The sequence below is a fragment of the Schistocerca serialis genome, chromosome 5 (assembly GCF_023864345.2).
Source record: "Schistocerca serialis cubense isolate TAMUIC-IGC-003099 chromosome 5, iqSchSeri2.2, whole genome shotgun sequence".
Taxonomy (NCBI): domain Eukaryota; kingdom Metazoa; phylum Arthropoda; class Insecta; order Orthoptera; family Acrididae; genus Schistocerca; species Schistocerca serialis.
In genome coordinates this window covers 757,851,341-757,866,430 of record NC_064642.1, presented here as the reverse complement: position 1 = coordinate 757,866,430, position 15,090 = coordinate 757,851,341, and the positions used below count along the sequence as shown (strand labels likewise).

At 37.6% G+C, this 15,090-nt stretch overlaps 1 protein-coding gene across 1 annotated transcript in view; it reads left to right on the top strand.

Moving 5' to 3' along the window:
- The window catches only part of LOC126481255 (chymotrypsin-2-like), a 147,829-nt gene that overhangs the window by 62,132 nt on the left and 70,607 nt on the right, over window positions 1-15,090 (top strand). The window contains exon 4 of the mRNA XM_050104874.1: window positions 9,577-9,718. Coding sequence (XP_049960831.1) covers window positions 9,577-9,718 — 142 coding nt within the window. The remainder of the gene's footprint in view (window positions 1-9,576; window positions 9,719-15,090) is intronic.

The window sequence follows — 15,090 nt, the reverse complement described above, 5'->3', positions numbered from 1 at the left end:
ATTCCTGGAAAGTTTGGAGAGGGTGATTTTGAGGAAGAAGAGGTGGGTCCCACTGTGACGGAGGACGGAACTGTTCCAGGCAGGGTTCAATTTGGATAGTGTCTTGGGGAGTTGGATCATTAGGAGTAGGATTAGGATCATTTTTCTTCGTGGCAAAGTGATATTTGATGAGAGCTGTTTGGTTGAATCTGGGAGTATGTGTGTGTCACATAATGGTACAGAGTTGTCTACAGTTCCTCCAGCAGTCACGAGCAAGGTGAGCATAACAAATACATTACATGTAACTGTATTTTATGGGTATACTATTATTATTATTATTATTACACCATGTCACAGTCTAGTGACAAGTGAGCTGGGTTGTCACCATTGTGGTTGTGGGGAGTGCAGTGCTGGGACAGACTTTCTCAGAACCCTCTACCTCCTCATTGTGCCAATTGTCTACAGAAAAAACCTCTAGCATCCATCACTCCTTCAGGCTTGTGTGCAGTATATCTTTACTTTTTACTTATTGTCAGTTTTAGGTTTTATTGTATTTCTTTGTAATTTATTTTACTGCATTGTATTTAATTCTAGTTTAGTTCAGTTTACTTTATTTCACAGTTTTCTTTTAGGGCTACAAACATTCTCCATCCTGCTCCAGGACATACATTGTTTCCTCTTCAACAGGTTGACAAAACGAAAGTATTGTCATTTTCACTGTTCAAAATTGAAGGGATGTTGATAGTGATTTTGAATGAAACCAACAGAGAACTAACATGTATATCAAAATTCAAAGACGTCCTATTACAAGTCAGGAACTGAAGGTTCATTTGGGACTTCTCATATTAGCTGATGTGTACAGATCTGCTGAAGAATCTCAGAAGACCTATGGGACAACATGAATGATTGGCCAGTTTTTCATGCAATGATGTCACTTCAGCATTTCCATACGATCAGCAGATTTTCCAGATTTGACAACAAAGAAGATCAACCAGCTAGGCAATGTCATTATAAACTGGCTGCTATCAGGGTTCTCTTTGAAATGTTTCTGGAATAGTTGCCTAAAATGTTTGTTCCTTACGAAGATCTCACAGTGGATGAGCAACTGGTTCCACTCGGAGGAAGGTGTCTCTTCTGGTGGTATATACCTCCACAACCCCAATTGGAAAGACGGAATAAAATTAGGGTTGTTGTCTGACATAAAAACAGCATATGTTCGTGCAGCAGAAGTGTATACAGGAGAACTGGAACAGGGACCATGAGAAATAAATCAAAGCAGAAATGTTATTCTGAGGCTTGAATGTATTGAAAAAACTAAGTGGAACTTTACCACTGATAATTTCTTTATGGACTACACCCTAGCTGAAGAACTTCTCAAGAAAATTCTAACATTTGTGGGAACTCTTGGAAAGAACAAAGCTGAAATTCCAAAGGCAATGCAGCCAAACAGTAGCAGACCAGTACTTTCAACCACCTTTGTGTTCCAGAGGGACATAACGTGTTGGTTTGGTAAGTGTGGGTGGGGGCAGTTATATTACTCTATAATGCACCATAACTGTAGCCTGTTTTCAGAAGAGCATAATAAGCACAAGGTGGGGCAGAATGGACTCCCTAGTTTCATACAATCACGGAAGAGAAAGCTGATGCAGTAGCCGAGTGGGAGTAATGGTGTTAGGTGAGGGAAACAATACTGTTTTCAGTAGTCACCATGCTGTGGTCTGGTGAGCATCAAGGCATTGTCGTAGAAACGTCCTTTAAAAACAATGATAATGTGGTGGTGACATAGAGGGCTTTTCATAGCAATTTGGTTTGAACTGTCATGACAGGATTCCTGATGCTAAAAGTATTAGGAAATGGATTACTAGAGTTACAGTGACAGGATGCACTACCTAGAAAACCATTTGGTCAACCTAAAAGTCTGAGGACACCTGAAAACATTGTGACTGTGAGAGCATCCTTTGAACAGTCTCCATCACACTCTGTGCGGGAACATGCTGCTGCTCTTGGAATAACATCTAGAATGGTAAGGTGTATTTTACACTCTGACCTCCTCCAAGTTGATTGCTGTTCAAGAAGTTAGTCCATAAGACTGGGTGAAATGTACAGATGCTTGCAATGCAATCTCAGCCCCTGTGCAACCCGACACTATTTTGTGGTCTAGTGATGAAGCACATTTTCATCTATACGGCTCCAAAAAATAAGCAAAATTTTCATTACTGGGAGACTGAAAACCCTCGTGAAACTCACCAAAGACCACTGCACAGCCCCAAAATGAGTTTGGTGTGCTGTGTCCTTCATAGGCATTGTTTGCCCTTACGTTTTTGAATCTTGAGGTGCACCTGTTACTGTGAACTCTGTGTGCTATTGTGAGATGGTGGAGAAACTTTTTACACCCAAACTTGAGGAGTATGATGTGGAATACGACACAGAAGCCCTTTGGTTTCAACAGGATGGTGCCACAGCTCATGCTGCCTGTTGTTCATGCCAAATTGTGCAAGAACTGTTCCCAGGGGATGTTCCATGGACCCCCTCGCTCCCCATTTGAGTCCCTGTGGTGTATTTCCCCCCCCCCCCCCCCCTTTTCTTCTTTGGGGATACCTCAAAACAAGAGGTTTTGAAAGTTCAGTCAAGAACCTTGGAAGCTCTTAAGAGGGAAATTGCAGATGTCATTGCTGGAATAACACACGATGTACTGAGAAGAGTTTTTGAAAACTTTTTTGAATAATTCAATGTGTGCATCATTCACTAAGGTTGTAAGGTTGTCATGTGGATGATGTAATTTTCAAAACCCAATGAAAATAAAATGGCATTGAATGTAGTTTTCAGAAATAAAAACATTTTTTTATTATCCTTGTTGGTTTTTTTACAATTCACCTGTCAAATCACAGAGCCCATTCTGCCCCACCTTGTACTACATTACAACAAAATAAAAAGGAATTGACACAACAGATAAACCCACCAACACTTATTCCTGCAAAAAGGCGTGTCAAATGATGGCCTGTTTGTTCTATAATGTGCTGGATATTGCTGTAATAAAAGCCTGAGTGTTGTATGTGCAAATCAATCCAGAGTACAATCAAAATAACTTGTACAGAAGGAGGATATTTCTAAGAGAACTTGGATATGAGCTAACACAACCAATACAAGAGGATAGAATTACCAAAAATCTTTCTAAGATGATCAAAGTTAGTCTACAGAATATTGCAGGAAGGAATTCAGGAGCAAAAGAACAGAAGAGGGCTAGTGCAAAGAGTTAGGACTGAAGAAAGACTGAAAGACAAATAAAAAGTGTAGTAGATGCCAATCATTCCTCTGCGAAGAGCATACAAACATTTACTTCAAGAATTGCATAAGTTAATGTGATAAGAATACAAACTGAGTTCAGTATAGTTCCTCGAAGTCTAATTTTGTAATTTAATTTAAATTTTATAATAATTGTCTGAAATAGATGCTGAAATTTAAGCTCTAATGTGTTTTCTCCTTCAAAAAAAGTATTTTGAAGTACTTTGTAAGAATAATTCATTTTTTAACTAAAATTTTGTAAATAATTTTTTACTTTGTAATAATTATTTTCAGTATATGTTAGTAAGTTCCAATGTCTGTATTGCTACATAAAAAAACCACATACAAAACATATTTTGAAGTACCACCTAAGAATAAAACTTGTTTTAATAGTGGTTCTAACTGACCCATTCACAATATGTGTGTTTTCGTTTGAAACACAATAGGAAAGTTCGGCTCAGCAGCCCCATTGTGCTATTTGAGAGTTGGAGGCTGTATGCCAGGGCTGGAGTTGACCGTCTTCCTTTCCTTTATCCATAACAGTATAAACCCAACACAACATTATACAAGCACTTGCCATAGTCATCCACCTGACAGAGATATGCATTTGACACTTCACAACATGTCAGAGAAAGGCAATGGCAAACCATCTCTACTAGGACCTTCTAGAACGAAGATGCACGATTCCTGCACCTGTTCCCATACTCTCCCCTCGGTATGGGACTATTTTGATGATGGCATTGATAAAAATGATAACAATAACAATTCCCATACTCTCCCCTCAGTATGGGACTATTTTGATGATGGCATTGATAAAAATGATAACAATACCGCCGCGCCGGATTAGCCGAGCGGTCTTAGGCACTGCAGTCATGGATTGTGCGGCTGGTCCCGGCGGAGGTTCGAGTCCTCCCTCGGGCATGGGTGTGTGTGTTTGTCTTTAGGATAATTTAGGTTAATTAGTGTGTAAGCTTAGGGACTGATGACCTTAGCAGTTAAGTCCCATAAGATTTCACACACATTTGAACATTTGAACATTTGATAACAATACCAATTCCCGTACTCTCCCCTCGGTATGGGACTATTTTGATGATGACATTGATAAAAATGATAACAATAACAATGATCATTATTTGTTTATATCAGTATAAATTACTTGAGCATAAACTCAAGAAATTTTACTTCGAGAAATATAGCATTTGAAAGGCATGCATTCAAAAACTTGAGAAGTGATGCAACAAATTTAAGAAGTGCAATAGTAGAAAAATCTCACAACTTTTGACACCATCATAATTTACACAATATGAAGTCAAATTCTGTGCTAACCATTATTGGTATTTCATTAAGTATTACTAATGTGAACAAAAGTCTGCAATCTCTGGCTATGCATGTGTGTAAATACAGGGAATGCCATTTCTTTCGGTTGTTATGTTAGGGAAATCAGTGGTACTGTTATCCTGTTTTTCTTAGTGAAGAGTCTTTCTCCTTCTGTCTTCCTTTATCAGCTTCCTGTGGTTTGCTAGTTCTACCTGTAAACTCATGATTCATGACATTAGTTGGTAATACAAAATATGGTTACCCTGTCTAGTTGTATATTCTCTGAAGATGGCCAGGCTGATAGCAAATCCAAGTGTACAGCCCCTCACAGAAGTTATTGAACTGTATCCTACATTAAATGAAGGTAGCTTGTAATTTCTAGAATTCCTTGCTATTTTCAGGATGCCTAGTTCTCACCCTACTTCATTTCCCTTAAATTAGTCGTTAAATTTGGAAAGTGATACATGTATTTTTTTTTAAATTTTTTTTTTTACTTTTCATTTTTTAGGAGTGCCATCACTTATGACTCCCAGGCCCCTTGATCAACACCAATTTGCACATCACCCTCACTGTGAAAATATTAAACAGAAAGAAATGTTTTCAATTGAAAGAAAAGATGAAAACACCTGGGAACTAGTGTTGCAGAATGGATTGCACTGCACCTTACAACAAAACTTCCAAACAAAATGTGTTGGGTACTGAGCTGTGTGTGGGTAGTGAGTAATGTTGTCTTCGATCAGCACAATATGTACAATGAGTACCCCATGCCTCTTACTCAGGAGCAGCCTGCTGCAATTTCCTGCATTGGAATACTTGCAGGCTACGACTGGTGGCTTCTGAGTTGTGTAATTGTAAAATAGCAGCTCTCTGGGTTTGCTATTATAAATCATTTACAGTATCATCATGAATAAGCAATGGCTATCTGCGGTGGTCTTCATCATGACTTCAGAAATTTGCTAGTATCAAGTATACATAGGCCTACATCTGATCATTAAACTAAACAAAGCTGATAAATTTTGGTTACTGCTTATGTTTATGGGTTCAAAAACATTGTTACTTACTGTTACAGCTGACGGAAGAAAGAATAACACCTGACATTTAGAACCCTTACAATAGGGATATTACGTGTTGCTGTGCAATATTGTGCCAAATTCTGTCCAAATAGAACAGTCTACTGACTGGTTTGATGCGGCCCGCCATGAATTCCTTTCCTGTGCCAACCTCTTCATCTCAGAGTAGCACTTGCAACCTACGTCCTCAATTATTTGCTTGACGTATTCCAATATCTGTCTTCCTCTACAGTTTTTGCCCTCTACAGCTCCCTCTAGTACCATGGAAGTCATTCCCTCATGTCTTAGCAGATGTCCTACCATCCTGTCCCTTCTCCTTATCAGTGTTTTCCACATATTCCTTTCCTTTCCGATTCTGCATAGAACCTCCTCATTCCTTACCTTATCAGTCCATCTAATTTTCAACATTCGTCTATAGCGCCACATCTCAAATGCTTCGATTCTCTTCTGTTCCAGTTTTCCCACAGTCCATGTTTCACTACCATACAATGCTGTACTCCAGACGTACATCCTCAGAAATTTCTTCCTCAAATTAAGGCTGGTATTTGATATTAGTAGACTTCTCTTGGCCAGAAATGTCTTTTTTGCCATACCGAGTCTGCTTTTGATGTCCTCCTTGCTCCGTCCATCATTGGTTATCTTACTGCCTAGGTAGCAGAACTCCTTAACTTCATTGACCATCAATCCTGATGTTAAGTTTCTCGCTGTTCTCATTTCTACTACTTCTCATTACCTTCGTCTTTCTCCGATTTACTCTCAAACCATACTGTGTACTCATTAGACTGTTCATTCCGTTCAGCAGATCATTTAATTCTCCTTCACTTTCACTTAGGATAGCAATGTCATCAGCGAATCATATCATTGATATCCTTTCACCTTGTATTTTAATTCCACTCCTGAACCTTTCTTTTATTTCCATCATTGCTTCCTCGCTGTACAGATTGGAGAGTAGGGGCGAAAGGCTACAGCCTTGTCTTACACCCTTCTTAATACGAGCACTTCGTTCTTGGTCGTCCACTCTTATTATTCCCTCTTGGTTGTTGTACATATTGTATATGACCCGTCTCTCCCTATAGCTTACCCCTACTTTTTTCAGAATCTCGAACAGCTTGCACCATTTTATATTGTCGAACGCTTTTTCCAGGTCGACAAATCCTATGAAAGTGTCTTGATTTTTCTTTAGCCTTGCTTCCATTATTAGCCGTAACGTCAGAATTGCCTCTCTCGTCCCTTTATTTTTCCTAAAGCCAAACTGATCGTCACCTAGCGCATTCTCAATTTTCTTTTCCATTCTTCTGTATATTATTCTTGTAAGCAGCTTTGATGCATGAGCTGTTAAGCTGATTGTGCGATAATTCTCGCACTTGTCAGCTCTTGCCGTCTTCGGAATTGTGTGGATGATGCTTTTCCGAAAGTCAGATGGTATGTCCCCAGACTAATATATTCTACATACCAATGTGAATAGTCGTTTTGTTGCCACTTCCCCCAATTATTTTAGAAATTCTGATGGAATGTTATCTATCCCTTCTGCCTTATTTGACCATAAGTCCTCCAAAGCTCTTTTAAATTCCGATTCTAATACTGGATCCCCTATCTCTTCTAAATCGACTCCTGTTTCTTCTTCTATCACATCAGACAAATCTTCACCCTCATAGAGGCTTTCAATGTATTCTTTCCACCTATATGCTCTCTCCTTTTCATTTAATAGTGGAATTCCCGTTGCACTCTTAATGTTACCACCGTTGCTTTTAATGTCACCAAAGGTTGTTTTGACTTTCCTGTATGCTGAATCTGTCCTTCCGACAATCATATCTTTTTTTTCCTGCAGCCATTTCGTCTTAGCTTCCCTGCACTTCCTATTTATTTCATTCCTCAGTGACTTGTATTTCTGTATTCCTGATTTTCCCGGAACATGTTTGTACTTCCTCCTTTCATCAATCAACTGAAGTATTTCTTCTGTTACCCATGGTTTCTTCGCAGCTACCTTCTTTGTACCTATGTTTTCCTTCCCAACTTAGAACATTATACCATCAAAATACTGAGCTGGTTGTGACCCTGCCAATAATGCTCCAAATGTCCTCAATTGGGGAGAGCCCTGGCATTCTTTCTGGCCAAGGTAAGGCAATGATCATGTAGGCATTATTTTGCTGAACTGTAAGACCAGGAGGGGTTGTGACAAAGAGCAACAAAACAGGGTGTAGAATATCATCAACATACAGCTGTGCTTTACGTATGCCACAGATAAAAAGCATATGGGTCCTGCTATGACAAGAAATCTTACATCTCTGCTAGTCACTGTGGCTCAGTTTGAAGCAGGACTCATCACTGAAGGCAATTCTACTCCAGTCAATGAATAAATCATTCAATTTTTTCTGAAATTTTAATCACTTGTTTGACTGCACATGTAGATTTTTGTCTTAGAACGTGTATGCATTTAAATTTTGCAGTGCATGACCTACCATACTCTGAAAATGATCACTCTGAACAATTTTTATTCTTGCACGTTTCCACACTTCACACAAGTATTTGACGTAAGTATCTGTATGTAAACAGGAATGATCCAATAAAGGTTCTGTAGGAGAAATATGTAGCTCCCAAGTTGTTTATCATTTTCTCTTAATTTCTGGAGACTCCTTTACACAACAGAAGCAAGTACAAGAAACTAGAGGATGATTATATTGGAAAATTCAGTGTAGGTTCATTGCTGCCAGACAACTGAATTAAACTTCAAACTGTGAAACTCTTAGTGGAAAAGGTGCCCAAAGTATGTCAAATACATGCTTAACAAGGCAATTCACAAGGTTTTTTTCTTCTTTTGTGTTGCCTACATTAACACAACACATACAAAAGAGCCAAAGTACTTCTGTGGTGAACTGCCGTGCATGTTGTCAAAAGAGATGAAATGGCATTTCTGCAGAGACTTGGGATGTTACAGGAGTATACTGAGGGGGCAGTGTGGGGGGAGGGGGGGGGGGGGGTAAAAGAGAGAGAGAGAGAGAGAGAGAGATGGGGGGGGGGGACCAATGAGAAAACAGCATTGTGTGGTGGAAGTTTTAGTCTGAAAATGTTCAATACTTCGTAACTTTACATATATAGAATTTTATGGAATTTAATCAATGCTCACTTCCTGGGCCACACTGATACTTGCTTTGGGCTGCATGCAGCCTGTAGGCTATATATCTGTACTGTAAAGAATATGTTTATGTTCGAAGTTCTAAATGGTTTGACCATGAGATCTACTACTTTGTCCTTTGATATAGGATAAAGCATATTGTTGACGCAGATAAACACCCTTCAGTCCATGGTAATAATATTTATGATTCATTCACTATCAACTAATGTAGGTGTTAATTTTGCAAATCATAATCACCTGCACTTATTGACACAAATGTACTTGCAACATATCAAGTATCTCCAAAGAGATGTCATGCACTTTTTCTCTGTTATATCTGAAAATATTTTGAACTTTATTTTGTGACATTTGATGGAATAATATTTATGGAGCATGATTGTAAAACATGTACAGTAATAATAATTTTCAGCACTGACTGAGAATAATGAGAATAGCAGTGCCATATTGCATAGTTCTCACAATTTTGTCATACAGGAGGCATCTTCACCATTGCTGCAAATTTTGATTTTCTAAATGATTTGTTATTACCCTCAACACAGATCCTTGGACTGAATATTGTGACAGATTAATTTGTGGATACTCTATTGACTGAATACATAAAATTAAGCTGTAAAACAAGCAAATGATTTCCACTGACACCAGTGTCACATGAACCACACTTAACAGTATTTGTTTAATACTGGTCCACCTAACACTCCCCTCCAGATATACATGAGAAAATGTAACTGACACCTCTTAGGAGACACATAACAAAACCTATTTCTTACATTTCAAAATCATTCAATCTATTTTCAGCACGGACCAAACAAGGCTGAGTGTGTTTGCTGGGTCCATTCGACTGGATGATGATACGGTACCCCTTATACCAGTCTCCGAAGTTATTGTTCATGAAGATTACAACAAAACTCTCTCAGTTAATGACATTGCAGTCTTAAAGGTAAAATAAATAATTTTCACTCCATTTTCTTGCACTTTAAACTGAAACCAAGTTATACGATTGTGAAATGCAGAGTGGTTTATGCATTGTCCTAATAACACAGAGGAAAAGCGAACAAATGATAGCAGCAGTTTTGTCTGAAACGTTAGGTTACAGAAGAATGTTAAAAAATATGGTATGAAGGAAGAGATACAAGCCAGAAAAGGCAATTACGATATCACTGAAACATGTGGGAATCTGGAAGCAATTTATTTGGCTGCACTTTTAGTATACTGAACAGTCTACCAGTAAATGAAGACAACAATATGTAATTAAATGAAACAACAAGTTTACTGTTACCAGTCACCGTTACTGGTAACAGTAAACTTGTTGTTTCATTTAATGTCAGTAACAGTCACGGTAAAGCCTAACCTAAAAATGTTCGCATTTAAAACAATATGTAAAACAAACTGATGAGGCTGCCATTAGTTAGATGAGCTGAGATATTGCTACTAGTACTAGCACAAGATGTGATGAAGGATAGACTTCAAGGATGTGGAACAAATAACATTTATTATATATCCACAGGCAGAAGCAACCACTCCTGTCTCCTGCTGCAAAGTACGTAAACAAGAAATTATGGCCTATAATTTAAGCACGCTGATAATTATGGTGTTTACTTCCAGATTACTGTATATACATCTATAAATGAGAAACAAATGTACTTTAAAATAAGCCACTGCTTCTTCTCTTGTACCAGTCAGGTGCTGTTTTTATCTAATACTACAAATAAAGCACTTATGTAGCTTTGCACAGAACACTATCAGTAATTTATATATGGGAAATGTCGTCATAAATCTAATATAAATATTAAGAGTTATGTAAAATTTATATCACGGAGTCCATATATTTTGATAAAATTGTTAGAGTGGCTAATGAGATATGATCTTACAATGGAAACTCAAAGTTGGAAAATCAACAATACTAGGGAAAGGATAGATTGCAACTCACTGTAAAGATGACCTGTCAAGTTGCAGACAGATGCAACAAAAATACTGTTACACATTACAACTTTGGCCAAATCTTTCTTCACCAAAGAAAACACACACACACACACACAAACACACACACACACACACACACACACACACACACACATTCACACAAGCAAGCACATCTCACGCACACATGACTGCTACCACCAACATCTCCAGTCGAACTGTGACTGTTACGTGAATAGCAATATGGAGTGGGATGGTGAAGGGGGAGGCACAGCAGGGTATGGATGGAGAAAAGCATTACTCTTATGTGTCATTCTTTCTCTTCCTTCATGTGTGTTTTCATCACCTTTCAAACCACACATATTCTGACTTCCGATCCCCACTGTATCAGTGATCTCATCTGTGCACAATGCACAGCAACATGGCTGTGTGGATTGTTGGTGGGACATCCCATACCCAAAATTCTTACCACTGATAATTATAATTATTTCTATTGATCCTATTTCCTCCCTCATTCTCATGATTTTTCACATTTTATTTTTCACACCTACCTGTGAAACACAAACTCCCATACCTCAATCCCCCTCCCATATTCTTTATGTATGTGTTTGTGCATGCTTTTACACTGCAAAAGGAGTTTCTGCATAAAATTGTATACTGTTATAGAAGAAGCTGCTGGAACAAATTCCATAAATACCATACATAAATTGATGTATTAAAAAAGAAATCGGCACACTACTAGAACCTGAACATAGGGTAGCGAAGAGAAACGAAGATATAATAAGTGACTATTCAGTGTCAACTGGATGTTGTTAGTGTGTTGATATTATACCTTTGAATACAATATGTTCAGCAGCATACAGATGGTATCAGACATACTGTTTCACTCATCTGGAACTACAAAACTTTTCATGTGATTGTGAAAAATACTGCACCAGGTGCAAGACAGCAGTGCAAAAATGTGGGAATTGTTTTGAAGTCAACGTGATAGATGTGCTGCACCAGGACCTTGCCAGCATTACAGAACTTGCTGAAATGTTCATTTACATGGTACATCATTTATCTGAAACTTGTGGAGAAACAGAATCTAAAGTATGTAATCAGTGCAGTGCTGGTAACACAAAAAAACTATGAAAAAAAAAGTTCGTGAAATGACAGTGCTTTAACATGCAAAAACAAAGTTATTTGTCTAACCAACGATAGTGACATTTCTAGTATAATAAATTTTAACACAATTACTGATATAAAACCTAATTTCCCCAGTCATGATTGTGTGAAAGGATGCTTTATTCCATCTGCGTGTGATGTAATCAAGAACTTTACATGTGAAAAGATACGAAAAGTATGGTCGCAATGAAAACAATCATCTCAAGCACCCAACTGCTCCAGAAACTCATGTTAATGGAGATAAATTAGGATGAGACATCATAGACAATAAAACAATGGATGTTGTCTTATATTCAGATAGCAACAAGAGGCTTAGCCAAAATGCTACAATATTAAGGAGGACTCAAAGCCACCGGTTTTATCAAACAAAGCACCTTTCTGATAGAAATTTTAAAAACTGTAGCTACAGCAAAAAGGCACTGCAAAATCAGTGTATAGTAATATTCTGTGGTGCAATGGACATACATAAAAACAAGCTTATTGAAGCTTCTCAAACACTGAAGAGAGTCTTAGACATACTGAAAGATCAAAAAGTCATTGTAATAGGCTTTATTCCCAAGTGTGATCTAATGGAATGGTTTTCTGTAAACAAGGAAATCCAGAAAGCCGACAGGGCTCACCAAAAAATCTGCAGACTGATGCATACAACTAATTTGGAAAGAATGTGCTTCACGAAACATGGAATGCACTTACACAAGAAAGGCGAATCCTATTTATGTAAAAAACTTGGCAAGTTAATGAAAAATATTTACATAAATGGTGAAATGTATGACCAATACCACTGGAGACAACAAAATACTCAGACAGAAGAGGCTCCACTCAAGAATGTAACCACCAACTGGATATTGAAGGCAAGCCTGCCCTTATACATGCAGATGTCACAGAAGCAACCGTTGCAAATGAAAAACTTTAATCACTTTGGTAGAAGAGGAATCAGTGGCAGCATCAACAGCTACAACAGCAGCAGTAACAAGGAATGTAAAATCAGTAGCGACAGAAGATTCAGGATACTACAAAGTGGAAAACAGGAGAAGAACAATGGGAGGAGAATCATTACAACAAGTAGGGTAGGAATTAACAGCAGCCATTGCAGCAACTGTAGAAGAGTAAAAGGAGGGCAGTGCCTCCTTCCCATCTACAGGATTTTATAATAGAAGGAAGAAAGAAGAAGTACATGGTAAGTCATTTTAATTATTTAACAGTATTTCACCAGTGTTCAGTCAACAAGAAACAAAGTGCAACAACTAGAAATTGAACTGGAAGCCATAGACAGCTTGGTTGTCTTCATTACTGAACACTAGTGTAAAGGAATTTAAATTAAATACATAGTGTTACCTTATTATTAATTAGCTTGAAACTATAGAATAACATTAAATGGTGGTGGAGGCTCATGTATTTATGTCAAAAGAGCACTCCAATTCATAGTTGGAAGTGATATGATTTCTTTGAAGAAAAACATTTTGAACTCTGAGTAGCAAAGTTAATAGAACAAAATACACTTAAAAAACTGTTTATACTCTGCTTATATAGGTCACCTAATGGTAATGTCTAAACCTTTTTCACTAAATGAATCTGAGTGCTGGACAAGATATGTAAACCTACAGGATATCTTGTTATATGTGAAGATTTAAATATCAAAATGATGGAAGTGGGTGAACTCAGCAGCCGATTCTTAAATATCTTGAACTGTTATGAAATACTATAATGTGTAACAAATGCCAGAAGAATAACCCGAGTCACTCATCCCCAATTACTGACCATGTTCTTGCAGATATCATCCATAAATATTGTAAGGTAGCTGTCAAAAACCATGGGGTATCTCACTAAAACCATGGGGTATCACACAATTTTGGTCAACTTGCAGAATTCAAAATACCTACAAAGAAACAACCAAAAGTGCTTAGCTACAGAAGGGTATTCTCAAAATAAACTAAAAAATAAAAAAAATGCAAATTTGCAATGCAGGTGACCTGCCAGACATGGCCGTAAGAGCTATTTTCAGGAACACACAAGAATGGAAAATTTAACTAACTCAGATCAAAATTTGAGGAAGCAGTTCTGAAGATAGTATATTCCGTTGAGAAATCTACTAAAAAGAACTGGGTAACAAATGGTATCAGAAAATCGTCTGAAACTCTGAAATACAGTAGTTCCATTAAAGAAAATAAGAGCTACCCAGCCTTCTTACAGTTCTATCTCAGACATGAAAGGATGTATAGAAACCTGCTGCAGGAAGCAAAAAGAATCCAAAATCATAAGACCAAACACAACTCAAACAATAAAAGCCCAGCCATAGAATAGTAAAACAAGATGTTCTGAACACAAAGCCAAAGCAGATTAACATAAAAATTACAAATAAAGATGGTTTATAGACAACCCTAAGGACTGGGCAAACTTTGTAAGCCACAGCTTCAGTAATATATCAAACAAACTGCTAATAATAATAATAATAATAATAATAATAATATCCACCAGTACATCAACACAATACAGCTACATCCAAACGTATATATACAACTACAGAAATCTGTAATTATTGATACATGTTCAATTACCCGAAAGTTCCTAAATACAATCTAACATATACTGTACAGTTAAAAGGAAGTCACACTTGATCAAGGTCTGCGTCACTTTCCATTTTTAACCAGACATAACGTCTGAGAAAGGAAAGAAAGAATTAATAACGCAAATAACTATGTACCTTACAGAACGCTCCTGCTGCTACTCATCACTGGGGAGGAAATCAGTAGGATTGTACATATAATTAAGAGTAAAATATCAACAGGTCTAGATGAAGTTCCAATGTGTGTACAAAGAGACTACATTAGCAGCATAAAAATACCCCTAACAGACAACATAAATGATTCATTCTCATTAGGTTGCTTTCCTGATTACCTAAAGTGGGCAAAACTACTTCTCATACATAAAAATGGTGGTACAGAAAATATAGAGAATTACAGACCAGTTCTATTACTGTCTTCCTTTCCAGAAGTTACAGAAACTACACTCCTGGAAATTGAAATAAGAACACCGTGAATTCATTGTCCCAGGAAGGGGAAACTTTATTGACACATTCCTGCGTTCAGATACATCACATGATCACACTGACAGAACCACAGGCACATAGACACAGGCAACAGAGCATGCACAATGTCGGCACTAGTACAGTGTATATCCACCTTTCGCAGCAATCCAGGCTGCTATTCTCCCATGGAGACGATCGTA